The sequence below is a fragment of the Trichinella spiralis genome (assembly GCF_000181795.1).
Source record: "Trichinella spiralis strain ISS 195 chromosome Unknown Scfld5, whole genome shotgun sequence".
Taxonomy (NCBI): domain Eukaryota; kingdom Metazoa; phylum Nematoda; class Enoplea; order Trichinellida; family Trichinellidae; genus Trichinella; species Trichinella spiralis.
In genome coordinates, this window is record NW_003526944.1 from 3,981,590 (window position 1) to 4,004,366 (window position 22,777).

A 22,777-nucleotide genomic window follows, 5' to 3' on the forward strand; every position below is an offset into this window, starting at 1 on the left:
ACCGGTTTTTGTGGACTCAGCTTTCGAATCAACCGCAGCTTTTCTATGTCTTCCAAAGCGAATCATCGGTATACGTACCGCAACGGAACAACGATTGAAAACGGTGAAATTCATTCAATGAATTAAAGCCTAAAATCACGTCACTTTCAACATAAATAAACAATTCATTAAATTAAACCTAGATGCTAAAATGACACTGCTTAAAATTATCACATCTGCAATCAAATTTCAACGCGTTCAATAGATCAACAGTCCTCTAAAGCACTCGTCATTATTTCAATTCTTTAAATTATAAAAAAAGACAATAAATTATTTAGATAATTAGATAAACTAAACTAATCAGGGAAGATACTTTGTCGCAATTTGGCAAAAGCTATTATCAGAGTATGGCTGTTAGTAAAAATATGAAAACAATTCTGAACACATCTAGCCATTGTTGACATCACTTTTCAATTTATTATGCCTTGAAAACAGCAAACAGTCATCACAGAACTACTAATAAATCACTTGTAAATTCAAAGTAGAAGACGTCTACAATCACTGTGAAAAACATTTATCTAATTAACTACGGATTATCGAACGAAAGTCATACTTTTTCAGTACCGCACCACTACTGCGCCTTGAAAATAATAAATGCTTACAGTATACTTGCAGAATTTAAAATTTGAAAAATTTAACTAAGAAAATTTATTTGAAGAATATTACTTCGCAGCAAAAAAGAAAATAAAGCAAATAAAAGAAACTGAAGATAAAATCGATAAAAATGATGATTTATTTGATTTTTATTACAGAGTTGTAATAATCTTTGATTTAAATTAAATGCGTTGCCTAAAATTTCAATTACTGATCATACTGTAGTGTTATTTTTTAAAATTATTTTTTGTAAATGAACAACAGCCGACAAAATTCAATTTTCAAAAAATTTTCAATCTTCACAGTCATTACAATACTCAAGTACTAACTCATACGGTAGTTCTGTTGAATGCTTTCAACCGTTGTTTTCTGTTTGCAAGCGAAGATAGTGTGTTGCTGTTGAATGTTGGTTCTTTTGTTCACTTCTGATTGTTTGTTCGTTTCATTTGAGAATTTCTCTTTGCTTTCTGCTATCGTCAACAATGAATCGCGTTTATTCACCGGCGCAAAAATATTTGCTCCCTTTTTTGAATGCTGCCCGATTGTTCGCCGCCGCTTCTTCGTCCGAGAACGTGTTCAGCGGTATTGATTTTAATTTGCCAAATAAGAGTGCATTTTTCAACCCAACCGACGGCAATCACTACAGCTATTGTTCTTTCCAATCGCTGGTCCATCGTCTCGGCAGCTGGCTTATAAAAGATATGCAAGTGGATGTGGGGGATCGTGTTTGTGCCCAAGTACCGAAATCAGTTTTCGCCCTGGCGCTTTGCTACGCGTCGATGAAAATCGGCGCCATCTACGTTCCAATCAGCACGGCCCAACCGAACAGTGTGGTGAAATATTTGCTCGAAGATGCTAGACCGAAGTTGCTGCTGGTCGACGACAACCACAGCAGGGAGACAGTGGTGGATGTACGTGGAAAACAGTTTGCAAATTTAATCAACGTCGTTGGCCAACGACAAGCGCAACTGCAATCTTCACATCACAGTGCTGATCCGTATGTTCTCGCCGTCGACTCGAATCACGTGGCCGCTTTGTGCTACACGTCCGGCACCACTGGCAGACCCAAAGGTGCCATGATAACGCACGGTAATTTAATGGATTTTTTCTTTCACAACTTTTATTGAGTTTCGTGTTCAAGGGAATTTGACATCGAACGCAAAGACGCTGGCAAAGATGTGGTGCATGAATGCCGACGATCGACTGGTCCACGCACTGCCAATTTATCACGTCCACGGACTGTTCATCTCTTTGAATGCTTGCCTCTTTGCCGGAGGTGAGGCAATTTTGCTCGACCATTACGACTGCGACCAAGTGGCGAAAGCAATCCCAACGGCCAACGTGTTCATGGGAGTGCCGACGTATTTCACGAGACTTGCGAAAAGGGGCTATTGTCGAGCTGACTTGTGGAAGCGCATGCGTTTGTTGGTCAGCGGCAGTGCACCGTTGACAGAGGCGACGTGGCAAGAGTACGCCCACAAAGCTGGCCATGAAATTCTGGAACGCTACGGTATGACCGAAGGGCAGGTGATCTGTTCGAATCCGTACCACGGTCCGAGGAAGCCGGGTAAATTTACTGACACAAATTAAGACAGATAAATAACTGAACAACTGTAACAGTCAGATGATGATAATGATGTTCAGGTACAGTTGGCATGGCATTACCAGGAGTGGAGATATCCATCCGGCAAGGTGTTCTGCATTATCGTGGCGAGAATGTTTGCAAAGGTTACTGGCATGACGAAGAGAAAACACGAACCGCGTTCAGTGAAGATGGCTTTTTCAATTCTGGTGATTTAGCATCGATCGATTCGGACGGCTACGTAACCATACTGGGCCGTAGCAGTGATCTGATCATCAGCGGTGGATTCAATGTTTATCCGAAAGAGGTCGAACTGCTGTTGGACAGTATTTCTGGTGTGGAAGAAAGTGCCGTGGTGGGCGTGCCGCATGAAGACCTGGGCGAAGCGGTGATTGCAGTTCTGGTGATCGACCACTGTCACAAGCCAATCACTGAACAACAAATCAAGCAACACTTGAAAGCCTACTTGGCCAATTATAAAATTCCTAAACGGATCATCTTTGTCGACCAACTGCCTCGCAATGCGATGAGCAAAGTGGAAAAAAATTTGCTCCGAGAACGCATGAAAAATATTTTTGTCGAAAATAAATCTCACTAAAATTACAACAACTAAGCAGCTTTTTTACTCTTTCACAGATGCGGTAATAAATTGAAGATGAAACACACTTTGAACAGACGAGAACATTTATCGATGGATGGATGTGAAGCTACAAAGCCAATTGAATAAAAATACCGAAACCATATTTTTCAGCTTTTACGGGATAAGAGAGCAGCAAGCGAAAAGAGCAATAATTAAAAAATACACCAGCTAAAAAGCACGGCGAGCGAAAATCATTCAAATTTGTTTTCTACGTTTGGTGTTGTTGGTTGGGATTTCGCATCGCTCGGAATGGCGCCGGTAACTTTACTCTAAAATTGCACATCCAATTAATCATTGCATGCAAATTTCTATATACCAAACAATGGACTACCTTGACGGTGGAATAGGCACTGCCAACTTTGTCTTCAAAAGATTTGAACGTTGCTGAATCACGCAACTGCGTCAACTTGGTGGACACTTTCGAACCCATCTGTCCAAGAGCTCCGGTTGCTTGTTGCAGCAGATCGTTCGTAGTATGAAAACTGCATTAAAAAATTTCAATTTTTCAAATTAAAGCAACCCGTGTGGTAATATTCATACGCTTCCGAATCTTTGACCATTTTCATTCCGTCACTCAAATCTTGCTGGATCTCATGCCAAGCAGTGATGCCCAATTTTTGCTTCAATTCAGACGCATGCTTCATACGTGCGAGAATAACCTGCCGAAGTGTTGCAATTTCGTCTTCAGTCTGAGAAATGAAAAAATAATTTTCAAAAATTAAAAAAAATTCAATCTCATTCATCGATGCCTCCTGCCTACTTTGCGCAACTCTTCCTTCAGTTCGTTCTTTTCCGCTTCTGTCAAAGGTACTTTGCTATCTTCTGTAGCTAAAATCAAATTCAAAATAAATTTCATCTCAAAATTAATATTTAAATAAAATAACTCCAAAAACAGAGCTGCAAAAATAAACAATTTCCAATGAGTCAATAAAATCGGACGACGCCAATGAATGAAATGAATTACAATTTTGATTTGAATTCAAATGCACGTTACAAATTGAATTAACAATTTCAATTCGAATAGTTTGCTTTTTGAATTTGCAAATATTAAGAGAAATTCCTCTTTTATTTTTAACATTCTTGGCCACAGTTGAACAATTTCAAAATTGAATAAACAAATTAATACCAATGAAGGCTGTACTTTTGGAAATGGCAAAATGTACTACTTCTAATAAATATGTTAATCAACGTTAGCTGATCAATAATTCATCTTGCCCGGCTTAATCATCTTGAAAGTGACAACAAAGAAACCTGCCGTCAATGCAGCACTGGATTCATCGAGCAAAAAGAAAGCCTTCCGATGCTTTTGAAGAACGTACGTACGCAAAGAAAAGTCTAATTCAATTTTGCACGTGACATTATTCCGTTTCCCATTTATGCACAGATTCTTTTCTAATAATTTTTATTTTTTGATTTTCCATTGATTTCTCATCATAGTAACATCAAATTCAAATTTTAACAACACTACACAAAAGAATAATAATCAGTAATGAAAATGGACAAATATGGCAAATAATTATTTAGCTGAACTTGATCGAACAATTTAAACTTGGAAATAACTGGTCAAATAACTACTGCAAGTTTAAACTCAGAAACTGGTAACTGCCTATTCTGCTGTGAAGCAATAAAATAACGTTAATAAACCCATTCAACTTTTGTATGCAAACGTGCAAAACGATTCACTGCAAACATTGACAACAGTTGAGCAAAGATACGGTGCAGCACTTGAATATATTTACTATTGGCATTTGCAGAAAGTTTATAAAATCAAAGCCTCGCAGATGGAAAATAACAATTCAATTTATCTTGTAATTTAATTTCAAAATAAAAATTGTATTCGCAAAAATAAATAAATTAACTGTTTTGCAGAAATTTTCATTCAACAATATATGACAAGTAACAAAGCAAATCAACATCGAAAAAAAAAACAAATTCACTTATAGCAAATTGGGATATTATTTTAAATAAAAATATTCATAAATTACAAATACACTTACTTCGATTCTCCATTTCTTGAAACAGGAAATTACAAGCGTCGGCGTAAACAATGAATTGATCGAAACAGACAATTCTGTTCTAACTGCACGAGCAACAGTCGACGGTAACTGTAGATAACTGAAAGCAAGTTACATAACTAGCACTGTTGCAAATTAATTTCTAAAAAATTAGACATTTCACGAATATTATTAAAAAATTCAAATTAATATATATTCCATTGAGAAAATAATTTTAATAAATTTCTTAAACTTAATATTATTCAATTAAATCATCTCACTGTGATTGGTCGATTTTCTTCGTGTTGATTGGTTGAATGAATTCGAGAAATTTTGCTTGTTCAGCAACAACTAGCTGTTTCTAGTTTTCAGACTAGGATGTGGTCGAAATTTGTGATTTATGCTTTTATACATGCTGCGCAAAATTTTAACAGTTTTTTAATCTTATCAGAAATGATAAGGGAAACATGAACGCGACTGTTGTTCTTTTCAAGCAATATTAATTGATTCGTCTAATGATCAACAGTACATCTAGTGTTTTTAAGCTCTACTTTCATGCCGATGCTAGCCAATATCATATGAATTTTTAGAACACTAATGTAAATGCAAATTTGAATTTCTTTTACATTATATTTTTCTTTCTTAAGCCTTTTTGATGTTATTCAAGATTAATAACAATACATTCAGTACTCAAACAACAAATATAAAAAGTAGAAATCAAGATGGAATTTGCACTGATTGAATTAGCAGAAATCAATTAATTATATAATTAAACAAGACAAAAAGTAAAATTTGAAATTAAAACTAACGTAACAATTGTCAGTTGGTGCTGCCGGCATTTCAGCTATGTGGGTAATTGAAAGCAGAAGGATATTTCATCGAATATACACTGCTGAGTTGTGAAATGTACTGATCTTGACAACTAACAACTGTTGAAAATATACTCCAAAATATCATAATAGCAAGATACCTTTTGAATTTACGAATTAGTTGGTCATGTTTAGCTTGATTATCTTCAAAAAAAAAGCTTCTGCTATCCATAATATGCATTTTGACAATTTACTTCTAAACCGTGTAAAAAATACAAAATATTAAAGATTGTGAAATGGAAATTGGTTGGGACAAATGCCTTGTTCGTTGTTGGTACAGATCCGAGATCAGGTGAGGCGCAAAAAGCTGTTCTCATTACAAATTTCTTTTTGGCTTTTCAAAATACAGTTGTTTGTTTGGCTATAGAGTCGACAGAAGCGCCTCTACTCGGCTATTAAAGGTCAATCATCATTAATATTAATAATAATATTATTATTATTACGTAAAACTTCAGAACAAAATGTTCATATGAATAATTTAAAATGAAAAAGAAGAAGAAGAAGAAGAATTAAAAATATAGAAGAAATATACACCACCAAAAAACAACAATAACAAAAACAACAGCTACAAATAAGCATGGACAAAACTGTCGATCACTGAACTGTACGGCGACGAAAAATGACATCGACAACAGTTTTTTTTGGGGTTCAATAATGTCTATGCGTTACGGCTGGTCGATCGGGAATTTTCGGGGCTGGCTTGTTATATGGCGGATAAAGCTGCCTGAAAAGTAGCAAAAATTCATTTTTCACAAAAAAATTTTTGTCATAAATTTTCAAAAAAAAACCATCCAAGGTATATCTATCGCTATTATGAGTGGTCGATATTAGAAACAAAAAACAGAACATCATAAAAACAAAACGACATCTAAACAAATCTGCGTGCCAACAACAGATATGCTTACCACACAATTTGGCCGTATTTTTGGCAAATAGCAATAATCACTTTGGACGCCTTGAAGAAACAATATCACTTACAATTGAATTATCAAATATAATTAATTAATATATAATTAGCTACATTAATATAAACTAGTGGAGAATACTGAAAATAAGAGAAATAATTTTTAAAAAGAAAATGGAAGAAGCAGACAAAACAAACATACTGTGGAATCAGCGGTGGCGGCAAGGAACCAGCTCCCATTTGATTCAATGTAGGTGCAGGACGACTTGGTATCTTGGGTATTTGAATTCCTGCTCCTCCTCCTCCTACTGTTGGCACGGACGAAGCCTGCACACCGACTGGCATTGGAGCAGGTCGAAGAGCAGCGCCACTAGCCGGGCGTGGCAAATTTGGCGACGGAGGACCATTGACCACTGGACGAGGGGGTATTATTTGATTGTCATTTTTAAGCCAGTCGTGTGAAGAAGAACCACCGCCGTTCGACGTGGAACTGATCGTGCTGGGCGTTGTGTTCAACGATACGTCACCAATTATTCGTAAAGCCTCTTTGCACGCATGATACATCCTCAACATCTCCTCTCGACGTTGGCTTTCCGCCTCACTTTCTTCCATCATTGAATCTTGGTCACCGCTTTGATATAAATGGGCCAACAATTCGTGATGAATAAAATCATTCGTCTGAACAAATATGCATTTCACATAATAATAATAATTATTATTATTATAATCCTCAATTACATTGTGAATCATCAAATGCATGATCGCCTTAGGCACCAAATCGCGAATCGTCTTCGTCACTATGCGCATGTAGGAGTCGACCAAATTTCGAATAGTTTCCACCTGACGTTCCAATTGTGGATCCATACTCGAATTATCTTCTTGTCTCTAAAAAAACAAAACCAAAGCAGACAAACCATCCTCCAAATATATTTGCATACAATAAAATAGCCGATCAATTTTTGCTAACCTCTTCAGCACCAGCAGTTGATTCCTTTTCCGGATAAACACCGGCACGTAGAAAACTAGCTTTCCAAGCATCCACTTCATCCGGTGTGATTGCAGACAATTCCAATTGTCTGTAATCTTTGTATACATTTCTAAGTCAAGAAAAAAAATTATTTATAAAAAATCAGTTTTTAAATAAAGCACGCTGAAAAATTCACTTATTATCCGGGTAGAAGAGTGCAAATTTGTGCGTGCGAGACATAAAGCCAGCTTCGATGTCGCGCAGTTTCAAACCGTCCAATGGCAGCATGTACTTTTTTTCCTTTTCCTAATATTAAAAAAAAGGGAATTTGCTTTCAATAGTTCGTTATCCAAGCAACAACAGATCCACATACTTCGTCATCTTTGTACCAGGAAAGGTTGTCCGAGCTGAGTACAAACCAAAAATCACGAGAACCACCTTTGATGAAAGAGACGTTGTGTATTGTTAGCCAGCCTTTCCGTATCACTTGATTGCCCAATTTTTTCTGCCGTTGCACCGCTGAAGCTTTAGCTTCGGCACTGAAAAATGAAATATTTTTACAAAAAGTTATTTTCTGAAAGAAAAATCCCCAAAATTATACTTTGCAAAGCCGATAAAATCTTCGTGATTTGTATTCATGTAAGCCAATTCATATTCGACCAATAGAATAAGTTGATCTTTGCATTTCTGCTCCCTGTCTCGCAGATGCGTGGTGACGATACGTTCCACTTCTTCCATCAATCGAGGATAACGACTCATCTGAATAACAAATAAATTTAAAATAATTTCAATACAATAAATTTTTTTTCTTCTTCAATTTGATCACCATTTCCGCACACATGCGAATCACGTTGCCCAATTCGGTAACAACAAGGTCGACACATTTCAACGAAGGCTCTTTTAAGCGTGAAATCTGCTTTTTCACGATTGCTTCAAATGCCATATCTGGTGTAAACAAGCCGACACTGAAAAAAAAATGACACCAAATGTTGTATATTCTTTTCAACCAAACAACAAACAATAGAATAATGTGGAAATACAACTCCTACCGTATGCCGTGGATGTTTCTGATTGCGTATGCAATTTCTTTGCGCAGTTCTTTTTCGTCGATTTCCATTTTGACAATTTCAAATGGAAAACGCTCATGGAACAGTCGATTAATTTTCGCTCCGCCACTCAATTCATTCACAGAAACATCCTTTCCACTGCTTCCTTCGATACTTTTCTCAAAGTCAGCACAAAACTGTTGGACCATTCTCAAACGGCATGCAACGTTAATGGAGAACAATTTTCAATGAAACAATTTATCTAATTCTCTGCATACTGTAACATTGCTTTGGTCTTTCTCGACGGATCGTCCGGACGGAAATTCTTATATTCCGATACATCTTTTTCCAATATTAATAACTGCCTTTGGAGTCGATCTCGCAATGCTGGCAGTGTATCACGAATGTGGTTGGTCAACTGCTGATTCAGCACCTTCTGCAAATACGTGGTTCCCATCCGGTCTGCCATGTGCCTGAAGGAAAAAAAAATCAACAAACCTTACATACATACATACATACCTAGAGCCTGCATGAGATGAATAATAATAATTCACCTGTATGAAGGATGACTGAGAAAAAAGCGCCGCTCAGCTTCCAAAGCGGAACGGATATCTTTCCTACCGTCGATGTCCTTCTGACTTCTGTTCACAACGCCAATATAGCCTAAACAGTGAGCAGATTAAAAATTGCACATTCATCATTCGTTCCACTGTACCTCTTCTCAAGGGCAAAAGGCGATTTTCCAATATTTCCCTGGCATCTGTGCCTTCGTCCATCAAATCCAATTTAGTAATAACTCCAATCGTACGCTGACCAGCAGGATCAACCTCTTTTGCCAATTTCAACGCATCCGACGTTGCCAGATCCGTGTTTGCCGATGTTACGGCCAGTATGAGACAATTCTCTCTTGTTACATATGTCAAAATCATGTCACGAATTTGCGTTTCAATATCATGTGGCTGATCACCCACCGGTACTTTGGTCAATCCGGGAAGGTCGATCAGGGTTAAATTCAAGACTTCAAAAAAGAACAATAAAGAAATATTTATTTATTAAAAAAATTTCAAATTACGAACCATTTGGAGAATATATCCGCAAATTGATTGGCACAGGAGATATACCTTTATTGGATCCGGTAACACGTTCAGTTTCAGCTTCAATTTCAGCTCGAATCAACTCAAAGTCACCGTACTTTTGGCCCTTTTTATGCAAAAATTCACCATATTCTAAAAGTTAATAAATTACGCAGTTCATTAAAAAAAGATTGAATAATAATTCCACTTGCCTACACTTCTATCGTGTATTAACTGAAGTACAAGAGGACGTCGAGTGACGATTCCAGATCCTCTCGGCAGAAAATCTCTAAATAAAAATAATAATACAATTTTAACATAACATTATTTCACTACAAAATGCAGCTAAACTAGTCTAAAAGTGTGAGATTGCTTGTGCCACCTTCAATTAACAACAGCACACAGAGCATGATTGAAGCCTTTTCAGAGAATTCTAAATCGGAACAACAATCAAACATTAAAATATTAAATATGTTCCAAAAATTGCCATTTGATCGTGTGCTGAAAAACAACAACGACAACACGTTTTATTGACAATTTCAATTTTGACAACAATGCAATCAAAAATTGCAATCGTAATGAAAAACAATTATTTCAAAAACCACAACTAGAGTTTTTCAAAAATAAAACATCTAATTTTCTTTCATTAAATTGTCATCCTGAAAAGAATAATACATTTTCAATAAATTTTTACAAATTGCCTGCCATTTTGTTACAGGTGTTGAATTTTCTCGTTGTCAACACAAATTCAATTTCTATTCCACATTATTAACAAACAATTATGATATACAGAAATATTTTCAATCAAAAGGAAAAAAAATATATACACCTCATCCAATAATAAAAATAAAAGTGAAAAAATTCCCAATAAAAAATAGTCATTCATTGATTCATAAAAATTGAACAATTTATTCAAAATTATTAACATTTCATGAAATGTAAGCTTCAAAAAGATTACACAATATTTTGCACTGATTGACAAAAATAGCAATTTCAATTATTTTCTAATAAATATTTAATTTTGAAAGATTTGCATTTAAGTCAAACCAATAAAAAGCAAAATAAAGCTCATCAACTATTTGAATCAGAACATTAAAAAAACAAAAAAGTAACAATTTATTGTATTTCAATTATAATCAAACATCTTGACCATTAAATGGCATTACTCATGGGCAAGCAAAGCACTTAACAAAAGCATTCCTGTTTGACGTCTAACCTCATTTTATAAGTAGTTCAACCCTGTTTGCAATTAGTATATGCTTCCTTCTGGTTGAACATATCGTTATTACTATTATTATTATTATCATCATCATTACTCATCGTGTTACATAACAGTAAGAAATACACCCACGTTATAAAATATACTGTGATCAAATTTTTACATCCTTTTAACAAATATTGGAATTCAATTTCACTTCCAAAATAAACAATTTGAAAATTTTCAAACTTGTTATTTAAGAAAATTATAATAAACTATGCACATGAAGAACTGAAAATCGGCACTGGGAGTTGTGAAGCGTCGATAGCCAATTAAAAATTCAATAACAACTAAAGCATAAATCGCAATAAATTGATTTCTTGACAATCAATATGAAGTGGATGACAATACAGATGCAGAAAAGTTGCAAGTCCGATTTGACGACGGTTTGCTTACTACTTTACTGATCAGTGAAAGTATTCGTGGAGCATCGTGAAAATGAAAGATTGATTTTTAAGCTTGAGAAGAATGCACGTCAGATGCATATATTTGAAAACATTTTCAGAAATCAATAAGTGAACAGATTCAAATATGATGATGATGATGATTTGTGTCACGCAACCTTTCAATACAAACCAAATATACAATTTCGCAGAACTATGCTAGTACGTGTAACCTGTTAATGCGCAAAATATGCACTTCTACATATGACCTTCGTCATTGGATCTTTGCAACATAAAAATCACAGACAAACAAACAAACAGCCACTTTTCCAATTTTGCAATTCAAATTAACCATAATTTTTAATAAATGAACAAATAAGTACAACAGAAAAAGAAAACAACTTAAACTCACTTTCCAACAAATGCTTCTAGAACACTTGATTTTCCAGCACTTTGACCACCTACGACAGCAATCTGCGGCAAATCAAGTGCAAGTGATACTCCAAGTTTGTTGAAAGCATCTTGGAGTTGATTAACCAGCGGAATTAACTGCTGCATACCTTGATTAATCCAAGCCATTGTATATGCTTTGTTTTCTACAAAAGCAAATCAAATCAACAACGTCAAGCGACAAAGTGCTTCGTTTAAATGTGATACAAAAAGCAGTGACGCCTATCTGTTATAGAAAGCTCACACCTGACTGAAATGTAAAACTTCAACGTCGATGCAATATTTTAATCGGCTCAATTACGGAAAACAGATCAATAACCCGCTGAAATTCAATGAAGGTGGTTGATCAGTAAAAGAAAAACCCACAAAAATAGAATTAGAAATGACTTATCGGTATTATTTAACTTGACATTACTGAACAGAATAGTGTTTATTTATTGTTGATAACATTATAAACATACTAATATTTTCGCAACACCAGCATAAGTTAACCCGCTAACTTGTTCATACAGTAAGATTCCATACGATACTTAAGAACCATGAAGTACAATTAACTACCAACAGTATAAGTTCAAATATAGGTTGGAATATTTATCATAATTTTTAAAAGTGCAAAAATTTTTTGGTTGCATTTTTTACCACATGCATTGAAATGATAATTTCAAATAATAATTTACAATTTTTTTAAATATCAGTGAATCTTTAAAAAACCTATACATACAATGTACAATTACCTATAAATACCTATACACTCAACAGTTGATTCATTTTCAAAAATTCATTTGCAGATGAAAATTATTCTTCATTTAAAATTTTGATGAATTAAAAATAATAAACCATAAATTAGTATATGCAATAAAAATTTCTGACAAACAGCATTCAACAATACCTACATGCACGAGATGGATGAGCTCTATTTCAATGAATATACAAATATTTGTCGATAAATACAACTTAATTTCAATTTTATTGAACTTCAAAAACAAAAACAATTTTACATTTTAATTACCATTCCTCTTCAAAGTAATGAAACATATTTCATCCCCCTCTTTCTTTTGAGCGTTTCATCATTTTACTCGTCATCTTCGGTTTCAACTTTTTCCTCGCATCCTTAGCATGAACTTTCTGCTTCATCATCATCTTCTTCTTCTTGTTTCTTTTATTCCCTTCAACATTAGAGCTTTCACGAAAGTCATCATCCAATTGTTTTTCCAAAAATGTTCGATCAATTGGATAAATTGGCATGCCCATTTTCGTAGAAACCACAGGTTCAACAATTAATTTATGCGCTGTTTCTGGATTCCATTCTTTTCCAATTGGTTGTTTCAAAGTTTCTTCAAAAGCAGCCGATTTTGAAAATGGAAATGGAACCTTTTTAATCTGCTTTGAGCGCAACTGCTTGTCCGCTTCTTGGCAGATGTAAACCAACTGCTTTTCCTTATTTGGTTGCTTTTCCTTCTCATTTTCTACACCCGCATTCAAAGATTTGCTTCGCTTCTCAACAATGCCCGGACCTGTCCAACTGTTCCAGCCGGGCATCGATGACAAGTTAGCAGCGTTTGATTCATCGTCACTTGATTCTTCCGCATCAAATTCAGCCACTACATCATCTTCCATAAATGCTTCTGAAATGAGGGCTTCCTGTTCGCCCAAATCAATGCGATCTTCTAAAATTTCCGGAGCAACTTTCGGTGTCAAATCCAGCATCACTTTGCCGGGCGTCTGGGAACTCTACAAATACAAATTAATTAATGCAATCTAAACAAAATACCGATTCAAATTACAATTCTTACCATTCATTAAAATAGATAAAATAGCATATTCTATTGATTAAAAGTGCTTTGAATTTTCCACTACTGTTTATATAAATTGGAATATCAAAAAGTGTATATATAATTTTATTAAAAATAAAATAAAAGTTGAAACCTACCTTGATTTTCACTTACTGTAGAGCAAATTTTAAAGTTAAATTTGAAATAATTCTACTGTGAAAAAGAATAATTAAGTAATAACAAAATACCAATTAGACATGCTAATTAAAAACTTTCTCAAAAATACCAACAGTTTAAAAGTAACTGCACAACTAATACGTATATTATATACTGACGCAAGGCATACATGATTTTCATAAATGCTAATTTTCGAAAATTCAAATTAGTAAAAAATAAACTCAAAAAAACAATAGTTCAACAGAATAAACAGAACAGAAAGGTCAACTAACTTGATGCGGTGAACTAACGTCTTCAACATCCATTGCATCTCCGTATAAATTATCTTCTTCGTCTTCGCTCTTCGCCAACTCGTGCGCGTATCCAAGCTTCACCACAAGTTCTTTAGCTTTTCGAATCTGCTCCTGCAACATCTGACGCATCTCTGGATCATTCTTGGACAAACCTTTCATCCGTTTCGACCAGGTTCCCGTACCACGGTGACGAAGGGTTGCGCGTTCGATTATTCGATCGCGTTCGAGTTGTTGGAATTTTTCCGCCGCAGCTGCCGGATCAGAGTGAATTAACTGCTCCAATTCGTTGATTAGGCGCTTTTTTTCGGTTTTCTTGCGCAACCGATGAAAAGCTTTACTTTTTATGCGCTTCAGCCGTCGATATTTCCTCTCCTGGTATGACACCAGAGCTCTGAACCGTTTCAACTTGTCCATCGCCTGTTTGGCATCTTCCAAACGTAGTTGTTCCAATTTTCGCTTTTCATCTTCGGTAATTTCGGTTTCGTTGTTCAAATCGCCACCGATGCTTTTCAAAATTTCGGCACTTTGCAATTCAAGCTCCGTGAGCGGTTTGAAATTTTTCGCTTCTTCTTCAACCGTCGGCAAACGAAAACTGCACTTGGTCAGGGGAAATCTGAGTTTTTCGGCCAATCGATTGCTGTGCACAAGGTGTTGCCAATCGTCGACAGTTTCGCACGCTTTGCGATAATTCAATTTTCGTCGAATAACCGCTTGGGCCGCGTTGTGCAAAGGCGTATCGAGCACGTTGTGCCTGTCGTGAGCGACTTGAAGCCGCTTTTTCACCTCGTTCAAATTTTTCAAGCTTTTCGTCAAAAGACTGCTCATCTTGACGGCCGCTTTTTCATCCAAAATTGGTAAAGCCATTTCCGAAATTTGGCGTCCTGGCTCAGTTCGGACTGTCGATTGCAAATTTTTCAGCCTCTTCGAAGAGTTCATCATATCCGCAGCAAACTAAAGAAACGTAAAAGAAAAACGTTGTGAAAATTTTTCAAAAAACAAAATTCAACAAGAAAACAATTTTCAGTCAAAAATTTTCTTACTAATCTGCAATTGCAAAGAAATACATTAAAAAAATACACATTTCATCAAAAATACTAAACAAATAATTCTAAAAGTTTACTGATTCATCCATTTTCACATGCAAAATTCAAACAGCTCTTTATACGTTTAACATTTTATTCATGAACAAATAAAGAATGCAGAGAAAGGTTAAATGAAGAAAAAAAAAGACATTTCGCTATTTTAAATTCAGCATCAATTTGAACAGAATGAAATTCACGCATGCACGTAACGTACGCTAGATGCAATGTTGCAGTACACTGTTTGTATAATCAAGTACGCACGTTTATTTGAAATAATACAATCGCCCGTTGAATGACGCGAAAAAACAAACAAGTGAATAAAACATTTCTGAACAAAATGTGAAATATTTGAAATATTTATTTGTCCATTTTAAAGTACTTTTTTTTGGAAATTTTCTTCTCCCAGTCAATCAACTTATTTTTCGATTCGTAATATTGCAGCGGTGAGGATGAAGTTTTAAATTTATTTATTGCAAAAAAGAATACTCCAGAAAAAAATATTCCAAAAAAATGCACTATTGTTCGTTAAAATCGAAGAAATAACGCCTAAATAAATTTTACTGTAATTACAGTACTCCCGGCCTCCCGTAGCGTTGGTTGATAAGAAGTTGTTTGGTCGGGCGCGCTATTTGTTATCAACAGCTAGATTTGCGACGAATCGACCGTCTCTGTCGCCAGTTGGCGCGCTTAGTAACGTCGTAAACGATATTACAAGCCGGTCGGCCTCGGCTCGAACCAGACGCGATCGATTGCTGTTGTCACGACGATGCCCGTCAAAAAGCAAGGTAAACTCGGTGTTCTTGGTTGTTGAAATTGTTTACAATGGATTCTTTTGTTGTGTATATGTATTTTTTTGTTCTTCTTCTTCTCGTGCTTCACTTGATTTGTTAAGAATTTCAAAATTTACTCTTTAATCTGTTGAACAATTTAGAGAAATAAACAAACGTAAAAAAGAAAACAGCAAATAGGTTCAAGTTTGCAAAATGCAATTTTTGCAAAGTTGATGTAAAACAACGAAAAGTTGAGGATCAGTAGAATTGAGAGTTTGGATTGGGAAATAAATTTTCAATTTGTTGTATGCTTTACTTTTTTTTTCCTTTTGCAGAAGCCCATCGGGCGTTAGAGTTGCTCGAAGAGTATCACAAAAGTTTGATACGTGCCGATGACCGGCAACTTCGTGAAGCAATAGAGCGTGTGATCACCATATTTAAATGTCGTCTTTTTCAAGCGTTGCTTGGTAAGTTTGAATTTCCTATTCCTATTTATTGCATTGGAGCGAAGTTAATAATAATTTCACCTTGATTTCCCGCACAATAGTTGCAATTTTTGCTCCCATACAGAGATTAAGAGCAGGAGGAGGAGGGAGAAGGTTGAGGTTTTTTCATTGCCAACCTTCATAGTTTTTCGTGGCCGCTACTGGCCGGTGGGAAAAGACGGGTGAAAGTCTCATCGTCGGTGACCTCGACCGGCCTTTCTGTGCCACTTGAGGTCACATGGGCAGTTTGGACGAATTTTTGCAATTGTCATCCACTAACCGACTCGACTACTGCTAGCTCGGACAGTTTGTTCTCCACTAGCCGGTGACTGATACGGCTTGTTTTGCCCATTGCATAGCTGACCGGCTACGTCATTTCTGCATTCCTTCACCACCACAACCTACACCTACGCCTATTCGTCAAGCTTCATCCTCGCATACTTTGATTGTTGAATAATCATAATAATTGACTTTGCTTACTGAACGGCTCTGAAAGCGGGCGAACAAGCCAACCAACCGACCGACCCGAGATGGCGCCGAGCCGGTTTTCTAGTCGCACCCTGTCGAGCAGATTTGACCAGCCTAAAACTAAAACCGGTTCCCAAGAAATTTGCAAACTACAGCTATGTCAAATTACCAACAAATACCATTTCCTCAACTTATATATTTTGCATAATTTAATCATTTTATTATTATTATTATTATTACTGATATTGTTATGTGATTAAATTATTCTATCACAAATACACTGATGAATCATCATTTAAATTATATATATATTGATGTTGATTCTGCACAGAAAATTGTCATAAAACTGTTTCAAGTTTTCTTTTGTATGAATAATTTCGCAAACGACCTGTTCGACCTGAATGCAACTGACGCTAACACGTTGGACCTTGCCGATCAATAAAAATGATGTCTGTGCCTGCCTGTATAATCGACAACAATTATTTACACAACTGAATGATGTCATCTTATATTTATTTGTTTGTTTATTCTGTTTTCGCTTCTTCTCTCGTGTGCGGTTGTTTCCGTTTTGGAATATTTTTTTCAACCGACATTTTGCATGTTCAGCATTTGCAAGCGAGTAAACAAAATCACGACGACAACAATTGCAAAAATCCAAACTGTCCCCTCTTGTTGTTGATGCTGCACATGCTTATATGCTTCTCCTCCTCTTCGGTGAAGTTTGCAGAAGCTGTGCTACCCTGTGAAAGTTGGCCAGTTTTCAATCAAAACTTGCCAACGTGTATAACTATGGAAAAATATTTGCATTTGATTTAAGCCGTGTACCGACTGTTTTTATATTATAACTTTTAGCATGTACTTCTTGAGCAAAGAGAGAAAAGATATATAGAGAGAGAGAGCAATAAATAAAAACAGCAAAAAGAAAAGCAAAACTAATCTTATCTAAGATTATGTCAAACAGTGTAAATGATTAATTTCGAAACTGCCCACCACATGTTTTGTTAGCATTACGGTGTTTGTCTTTTTTTCATTTTTCTCCTATGCAAAAAAAACATACGCTAAATTGAAAACTACTCCACATCTTTCTTTGTATGCACGATGTTGCAAACGGGGGAGGGGCGAGGGGACAACAGTTTTGCAACAGTATCGATCGAGAAGAGTAAAAAATTTGAAATTTTTCTTATTTTTTTTAGAGATTCAAGAATTTTACGAAGAGACTTTGCTCAATGAGCACAAATCGTTGCTGCAAAAGACAGTGGAAACGAATTTGGTGGCCGATCGTTGGGAAGGGAACCCTCCGATTGTTGGTCCAAATACGTCGAACAAGACCGTAAGGGAGAGAGTGCAGTTTGTGCACTGGCGCGTGCGCGCGAGTTTAAAAGAGAAAATTAAAATATAAATTAATTTAAGACCGATTCTTATGCATCTTTCGTCGACGCTTACAAGAAAAGCACAAGCCCCACGGCTGCAACTTCTACAATATCCTCGTTTCCGGCTTCACTTCGCGGCGGTCCGCAACGCGACTTGGATTCGCCCGGTCCATTTTACACATCCGCTCCGTCTGGACAACCGAAATTATTCAACAGTATTTCCCAGCCGGTCAGGGATTCTTGGCAAGACGACTCTTTGGCTGCGGACAGTCGTTATGTGAGATTTCCCCTTTCATTACTTTTTATCCACGTAGTTTGAAAGTGGTGGCGGTGATGATGATCATAATAAATATAGGAATTCTTTTTTTTCTTATTATTATTTTCATTTTATGACGCAAGCTGTTTGTTTGTTATTTTTTTGTCATTCCAAACACACTTGTTGTTGTTGTCGTGTAGTTTAGCCAACTGATGATGTTCGAGAATGGGAATTGTGTAATTGTTGAGAAAATTTTGCTTGCAGACAAACGGCAGTCACGACGACAATTGGGAATACGAAGAGATAATATTGGAAAAGGGAACCATCGCCGGTTTGGGATTCAGCATCTCCGGCGGTCGGGACAATCCGCACGTGGCCGACGATCCGAGCATCTACGTGACCAAGATCATCCCGGGCGGGGCGGCCGCCTACGACGGTCGTCTGCGCAAAGATGACATCATTCTCCGTGTCAACCAAATTGACACGACCGATGTTTATCACCACGTGGCAGTGGACGCTTTGAAACAAGCAGGCAACATTGTCAAGCTGGTATGCAAATTTTTCTTCTTATTCTTTAGTCATTTTGAGAGAAGAGATTGGTGTTTTTTTGTTTCAGTTCGTCCGACGCAGAGTTCGCGACGACGATGCAACAGCCACAACGGCCGCCGACTGTGCAGTTGGGGCGGGCGTGGAACGACGAATCGAGCTGCTCAAAGGCAACAAAGGGCTCGGTTTCAGCATAGCCGGCGGCGTGGGCAACGAGCACGTCCCCAACGACGCCGGCATCTACGTCACGAAAATCATCGACGGCGGTGCGGCGCAGGTCGACGGTCGCCTGGCCGTGGGCGACAAGCTGCTGGCCGTCGGCAACTGTTCGCTGGACAACGTCACCCACGAAACCGCCGTCGCCGCGTTGAAAGCCACCGCCGACCGCGTCGTGCTCACCGTGCTGAAGCCAATTTCTTCCGGCTCGGCGATTCCATTCGCCGACGGCAACGAACCCGGCCTCGGCTCCGATCATGGCCTGTTCGACCATTCGGCGACCACGCCCACCACCACCGGCGGCACGGCCACCGCCCTGCGTCTGTCCAGACAGCAGGAGATGCGCCGGGCGATGGGCGCCGGCGCCGAAGACGCGCTGTCCGCGTCGGCGTCGTCGTCCTCGTACACGCCGTACGCGCTGCCCGAACCGGCGGCAACCGTTGCCGAAAGGCGCCATTCGGTTGGGGCGGTGTTCGGCGAACCGAACGCCGATGCCGGCGGCGCCGGCTTGCCGGGCCGTTCGCCGCGGCGCGTCACGTTGAACAAGGGCGGCGCCGGCGGCGGCTTGGGATTCAACATCGTCGGCGGCGAAGACGGCGAAGGGATCTACATCTCGTACATACTGCCCGGCGGCGTGGCCGACGTCAGCGGCCTGTTGCACAAAGGCGACCAACTGTTGGAAGTGAACGGTGTCGACTTGCGCAACGCGACCCACGAAGAAGCGGCCGCGGCTTTGAAATCCGGCGGTCAGAAAATTTACATACTGGCCGCCTACCGTCCCGAAGAATATTACCGTTTCGAGGCGAAAATCGAACAACTGCGCAACGTGATGATCGACCAAAATTCGCCCCAACCGCGTCGCGAATTGTACGTGCGCGCGTTGTTCGACTACGACCCGTCCAAAGACAGCGGACTGCCCAGTCGCGGTTTGGCGTTCAACTACGGCGACATCCTGCACGTGACCAACGCCTGCGACGACGACTGGTGGCAAGCCAGGAAGCGGCTCAAAGACGGCACCGAAGACGGCTACGGAATCATACCGAGCAAGAGGAGGTTTGTTTGTTTGTTAGTTTTTTTGAAAATTATAATTTTATTATTCACAACTGGAGAAAATGGACCTGAGAGAGGGTGAATAATAAGAGAAGCGTAATTTTTTTTTCAAGGGTCGAAAAGAGGGAACGTTCGAGACGGAAACAAGTCAACTTTGGCAGTAGTCGACAGTCGAGCATGTCAGAAAAAGTATGCATAAAAGTTTTAGTTGAGTTTATTATAATATTTATTTATTTATGTGTGTGTATAGCATTCTGGAGCGAGAAAGCAGCTGTCGTTGTCTAGAAAATTTCCATTCATGAAAAGCAAAGAACGTTTACACGAAGAATTGGAAAACGAACGTCTCGAAGATTATATTCTGTCATATCAGCCTGTCGAACAGCATTATCGTAAATGAATTCTTTCCAAATTCATCCCATCCATCTGTACTCGTTTTTATTAACTTTGTATGTATTTCCATGCAGTCAATTATGTTCGACCGGTGATCATTTTGGGAGCGTTGAAAGATCGAATCAACGACGATTTGACCGCTGAATATCCGGATAATTTTGCCTGCTGTGTTCCGCATACAAGTCGACCACGTCGTGAACACGAAGTCGACGGTCGAGATTATTATTTCGTCTCTCGCGACGTGATGGAACATGATATACACAATCATTTGTTCATCGAAGCTGGTCAATATAATGGAAATTTATACGGAACTAGCATCGGCTCGGTGCGAGATGTCTCTGAACAGGTGTGTGACACTAATTGCAAAATATTCGCGTCAATAATTTCTCAATCGCGGCGATTTTGTTTCCAGAATAAACATTGCATATTGGACGTCAGTGGCAATGCAATCAAGCGACTCCAACTAGCTGGACTGTATCCAATCGTCATTTTTATCAAGCCATATGGTCCTGGACAATTGATGTACGTTGACTCATTGTTGTTTATTTATTTGCTGTTTACAATTTGATCTGGTTTCGTTTCAAGGGAATGGAATAGACGTATTACTGAAGACGACGCTGTACGCGTTTATCAAAGGTGCTTGCAGATAGAACAAGAGTTTGGCGAATCGTTTACAGGTATATGAGTCGTTGTAGTAGATATTATGCTGATGATCAATGAACGTGTAAAATGATTTTCTTTTTTCAGCAGTTGTGCAGGGTGATGTACCCGAAGAGATTTACGAAAGAGTGAAAGAAGTGATACGTGATCAATCAGGTCCGGTCGTCTGGGTGCCCAGTCAGGAAGGGTTATGATTTGAATGGAATCCAATGAAATATATTAAATTTTAACTGCACGCATATAATAATAATAATAATTATTATTATTATTATCATTACTACTCCATTTTTTTCTCCTTACAAAGGCAGTTTGAAATCTTTCTGCGTATATATATATATGCATATGTATATATGTATTACTGACTGAGCACAAAAATATGGAAAGCTCTATTGACGGCCTTTTCTTTTCCCTGTTCTGTCCAGTATTATTTTAATCATCATCCTATTATTACATTAGTATTTCTTCCTCGTTAAAAATAGCTTACTTAACTCTCATCATCTGTTGTTGTACGATTACACTGTTGTGAATAGGGAGGGCATGCTTCAATTATATAAAAAACTTTTGCATGTTAAAAGAATGGAAGAAGGACCAAATATTATGCTGAATCAATTCAAAATCATCAATCACACCGTTTATATTTACCAAATGTATGATAATTTCATTAAATTGTTGCATTTAAAGGAAAATTGTCTTTGAATTTTGTTATCTAATCAATGCATGTGAACCTACATTAGATCTGGTATATTTGGAAGATAAAGCTCAGTAATGATAATAAAAATTCACGGCAACAATAGTATACAATGCTGAAGTTCATGTTAAATAAATGATCGTCTTTTTCAAACTTTGTTCATTTACAATTAATTAATTAGCTATATTGATTTTATAATTTCAATTATCAGAGGTTGCAGAAAACAGAACATTTGTATAAATTAGCTTTGATGATGATCAAATGTAAAATAATTTGGTACAAGTCACTGTAGTTTGATGTTACTGTACCTATAATTTATTGCTAATTGCGCAGAATATTCGCTCAGAATATGGATGCAAAGAGAAATATAAATAACTATGAAATATGAAATAATCAAGAGAACATATTGATCAATCTAAAGATAAAAACTGTTTAAAGTAATCGCTTTGCCATGTTAAAGAGCAATTCACAGAACGTGACTTTTATAAGTCTTCTATTATCAATATCGTGATATTTTGAAAAAAATACAAAAACAAAAAGTACAACAAAATACAAATCTCAGGAATATACTACAGTACTGTTTCAAAAAAATTTCAAACAAATATATAAAAAGTTACAAAACTAAGAAAGAATAACGATATATTTAGACAATTACCAAACAAATAACACATCATTTAGTTTCAATGAGTTTAACAATTCCTACTTTCAATAAAAATGAAATTCATAGCAATAAATTATGTAAAAGAAGAATCAAT

The 22,777-nt window shown here is 37.3% G+C and overlaps 5 protein-coding genes across 5 annotated transcripts; 2 read left to right on the plus strand and 3 right to left on the minus strand.

Moving 5' to 3' along the window:
• The first annotated feature begins 1,115 nt into the window (after nucleotides 1-1,115).
• Nucleotides 1,116-3,011, plus strand: Tsp_08371 (lonCoA ligase). Its single transcript, XM_003375330.1, has 4 exons — nucleotides 1,116-1,722; nucleotides 1,775-2,200; nucleotides 2,278-2,750; nucleotides 2,967-3,011. Exons 1-4 carry the CDS (start codon nucleotides 1,116-1,118, stop codon nucleotides 3,009-3,011), a joined length of 1,551 nt encoding a protein of 516 aa, XP_003375378.1.
• Nucleotides 3,012-3,046: 35 nt separating this feature from the next.
• Tsp_08372 (tumor protein D52) lies at nucleotides 3,047-4,865 on the minus strand. Its single transcript, XM_003375331.1, has 5 exons — nucleotides 4,853-4,865; nucleotides 3,616-3,683; nucleotides 3,396-3,544; nucleotides 3,187-3,337; nucleotides 3,047-3,124 (listed from the first exon to the last, which is right to left on the minus strand). The coding sequence occupies exons 1-5, from the start codon at nucleotides 4,863-4,865 to the stop codon at nucleotides 3,047-3,049; spliced, it is 459 nt and encodes a 152-aa protein (XP_003375379.1).
• Nucleotides 4,866-6,366: 1,501 nt separating this feature from the next.
• Tsp_08373 (putative dynamin) lies at nucleotides 6,367-11,928 on the minus strand. Its single transcript, XM_003375332.1, has 14 exons — nucleotides 11,762-11,928; nucleotides 9,927-9,997; nucleotides 9,757-9,861; nucleotides 9,257-9,653; nucleotides 8,914-9,108; nucleotides 8,639-8,845; nucleotides 8,416-8,554; nucleotides 8,191-8,348; nucleotides 7,963-8,128; nucleotides 7,786-7,895; nucleotides 7,590-7,698; nucleotides 7,361-7,507; nucleotides 6,825-7,300; nucleotides 6,367-6,442 (listed from the first exon to the last, which is right to left on the minus strand). Exons 1-14 carry the CDS (start codon nucleotides 11,926-11,928, stop codon nucleotides 6,367-6,369), a joined length of 2,523 nt encoding a protein of 840 aa, XP_003375380.1.
• A 909-nt stretch (nucleotides 11,929-12,837) lies between these two features.
• Tsp_08374 (U3 small nucleolar RNA-associated protein 14) lies at nucleotides 12,838-14,980 on the minus strand. The gene is made up of 2 exons (XM_003375333.1): nucleotides 14,021-14,980; nucleotides 12,838-13,530 (listed from the first exon to the last, which is right to left on the minus strand). The coding sequence occupies exons 1-2, from the start codon at nucleotides 14,978-14,980 to the stop codon at nucleotides 12,838-12,840; spliced, it is 1,653 nt and encodes a 550-aa protein (XP_003375381.1).
• Nucleotides 14,981-15,889: 909 nt separating this feature from the next.
• Tsp_08375 (putative PDZ domain protein) lies at nucleotides 15,890-21,528 on the plus strand. The gene is made up of 10 exons (XM_003375334.1): nucleotides 15,890-15,908; nucleotides 16,229-16,360; nucleotides 18,040-18,176; nucleotides 18,737-19,021; nucleotides 19,089-20,287; nucleotides 20,570-20,673; nucleotides 20,749-21,020; nucleotides 21,087-21,196; nucleotides 21,260-21,351; nucleotides 21,422-21,528. The coding sequence occupies exons 1-10, from the start codon at nucleotides 15,890-15,892 to the stop codon at nucleotides 21,526-21,528; spliced, it is 2,457 nt and encodes an 818-aa protein (XP_003375382.1).
• The last annotated feature ends 1,249 nt before the right edge of the window (nucleotides 21,529-22,777 follow it).

Coding starts and splice junctions, on each gene's coding strand:
- Tsp_08375 (XM_003375334.1), top strand. Junction 20,674..20,748: donor GCCTGTCGAACAGCATTATC/GTAAATGAATTC, acceptor ATTTCCATGCAG/TCAATTATGTTCGACCGGTG. Junction 21,197..21,259: donor TATGGTCCTGGACAATTGAT/GTACGTTGACTC, acceptor TTTCGTTTCAAG/GGAATGGAATAGACGTATTA.
- Tsp_08373 (XM_003375332.1), bottom strand. CDS start 11,928: ATGGCTTGGATTAATCAAGGTATGCAGCAGTTAATTCCGCTGGTTAAT. Junction 8,349..8,415: donor TTCGCATGTGTGCGGAAATG/GTGATCAAATTG, acceptor TTTGTTATTCAG/ATGAGTCGTTATCCTCGATT. Junction 6,443..6,824: donor CCGCCACCGCTGATTCCACA/GTATGTTTGTTT, acceptor GCTACTTTTCAG/GCAGCTTTATCCGCCATATA.
- Tsp_08374 (XM_003375333.1), bottom strand. CDS start 14,980: ATGATGAACTCTTCGAAGAGGCTGAAAAATTTGCAATCGACAGTCCGA. Junction 13,531..14,020: donor ACGTTAGTTCACCGCATCAA/GTTAGTTGACCT, acceptor TTGTATTTGTAG/AGTTCCCAGACGCCCGGCAA.
- Tsp_08372 (XM_003375331.1), bottom strand. Junction 3,545..3,615: donor TGAAGGAAGAGTTGCGCAAA/GTAGGCAGGAGG, acceptor TTCATTTCTCAG/ACTGAAGACGAAATTGCAAC. Junction 3,338..3,395: donor ATGGTCAAAGATTCGGAAGC/GTATGAATATTA, acceptor TTTTTAATGCAG/TTTTCATACTACGAACGATC.
- Tsp_08371 (XM_003375330.1), top strand. CDS start 1,116: ATGAATCGCGTTTATTCACCGGCGCAAAAATATTTGCTCCCTTTTTTG. Junction 2,201..2,277: donor CCACGGTCCGAGGAAGCCGG/GTAAATTTACTG, acceptor AATGATGTTCAG/GTACAGTTGGCATGGCATTA. Junction 2,751..2,966: donor CTCGCAATGCGATGAGCAAA/GTGGAAAAAAAT, acceptor CATATTTTTCAG/CTTTTACGGGATAAGAGAGC.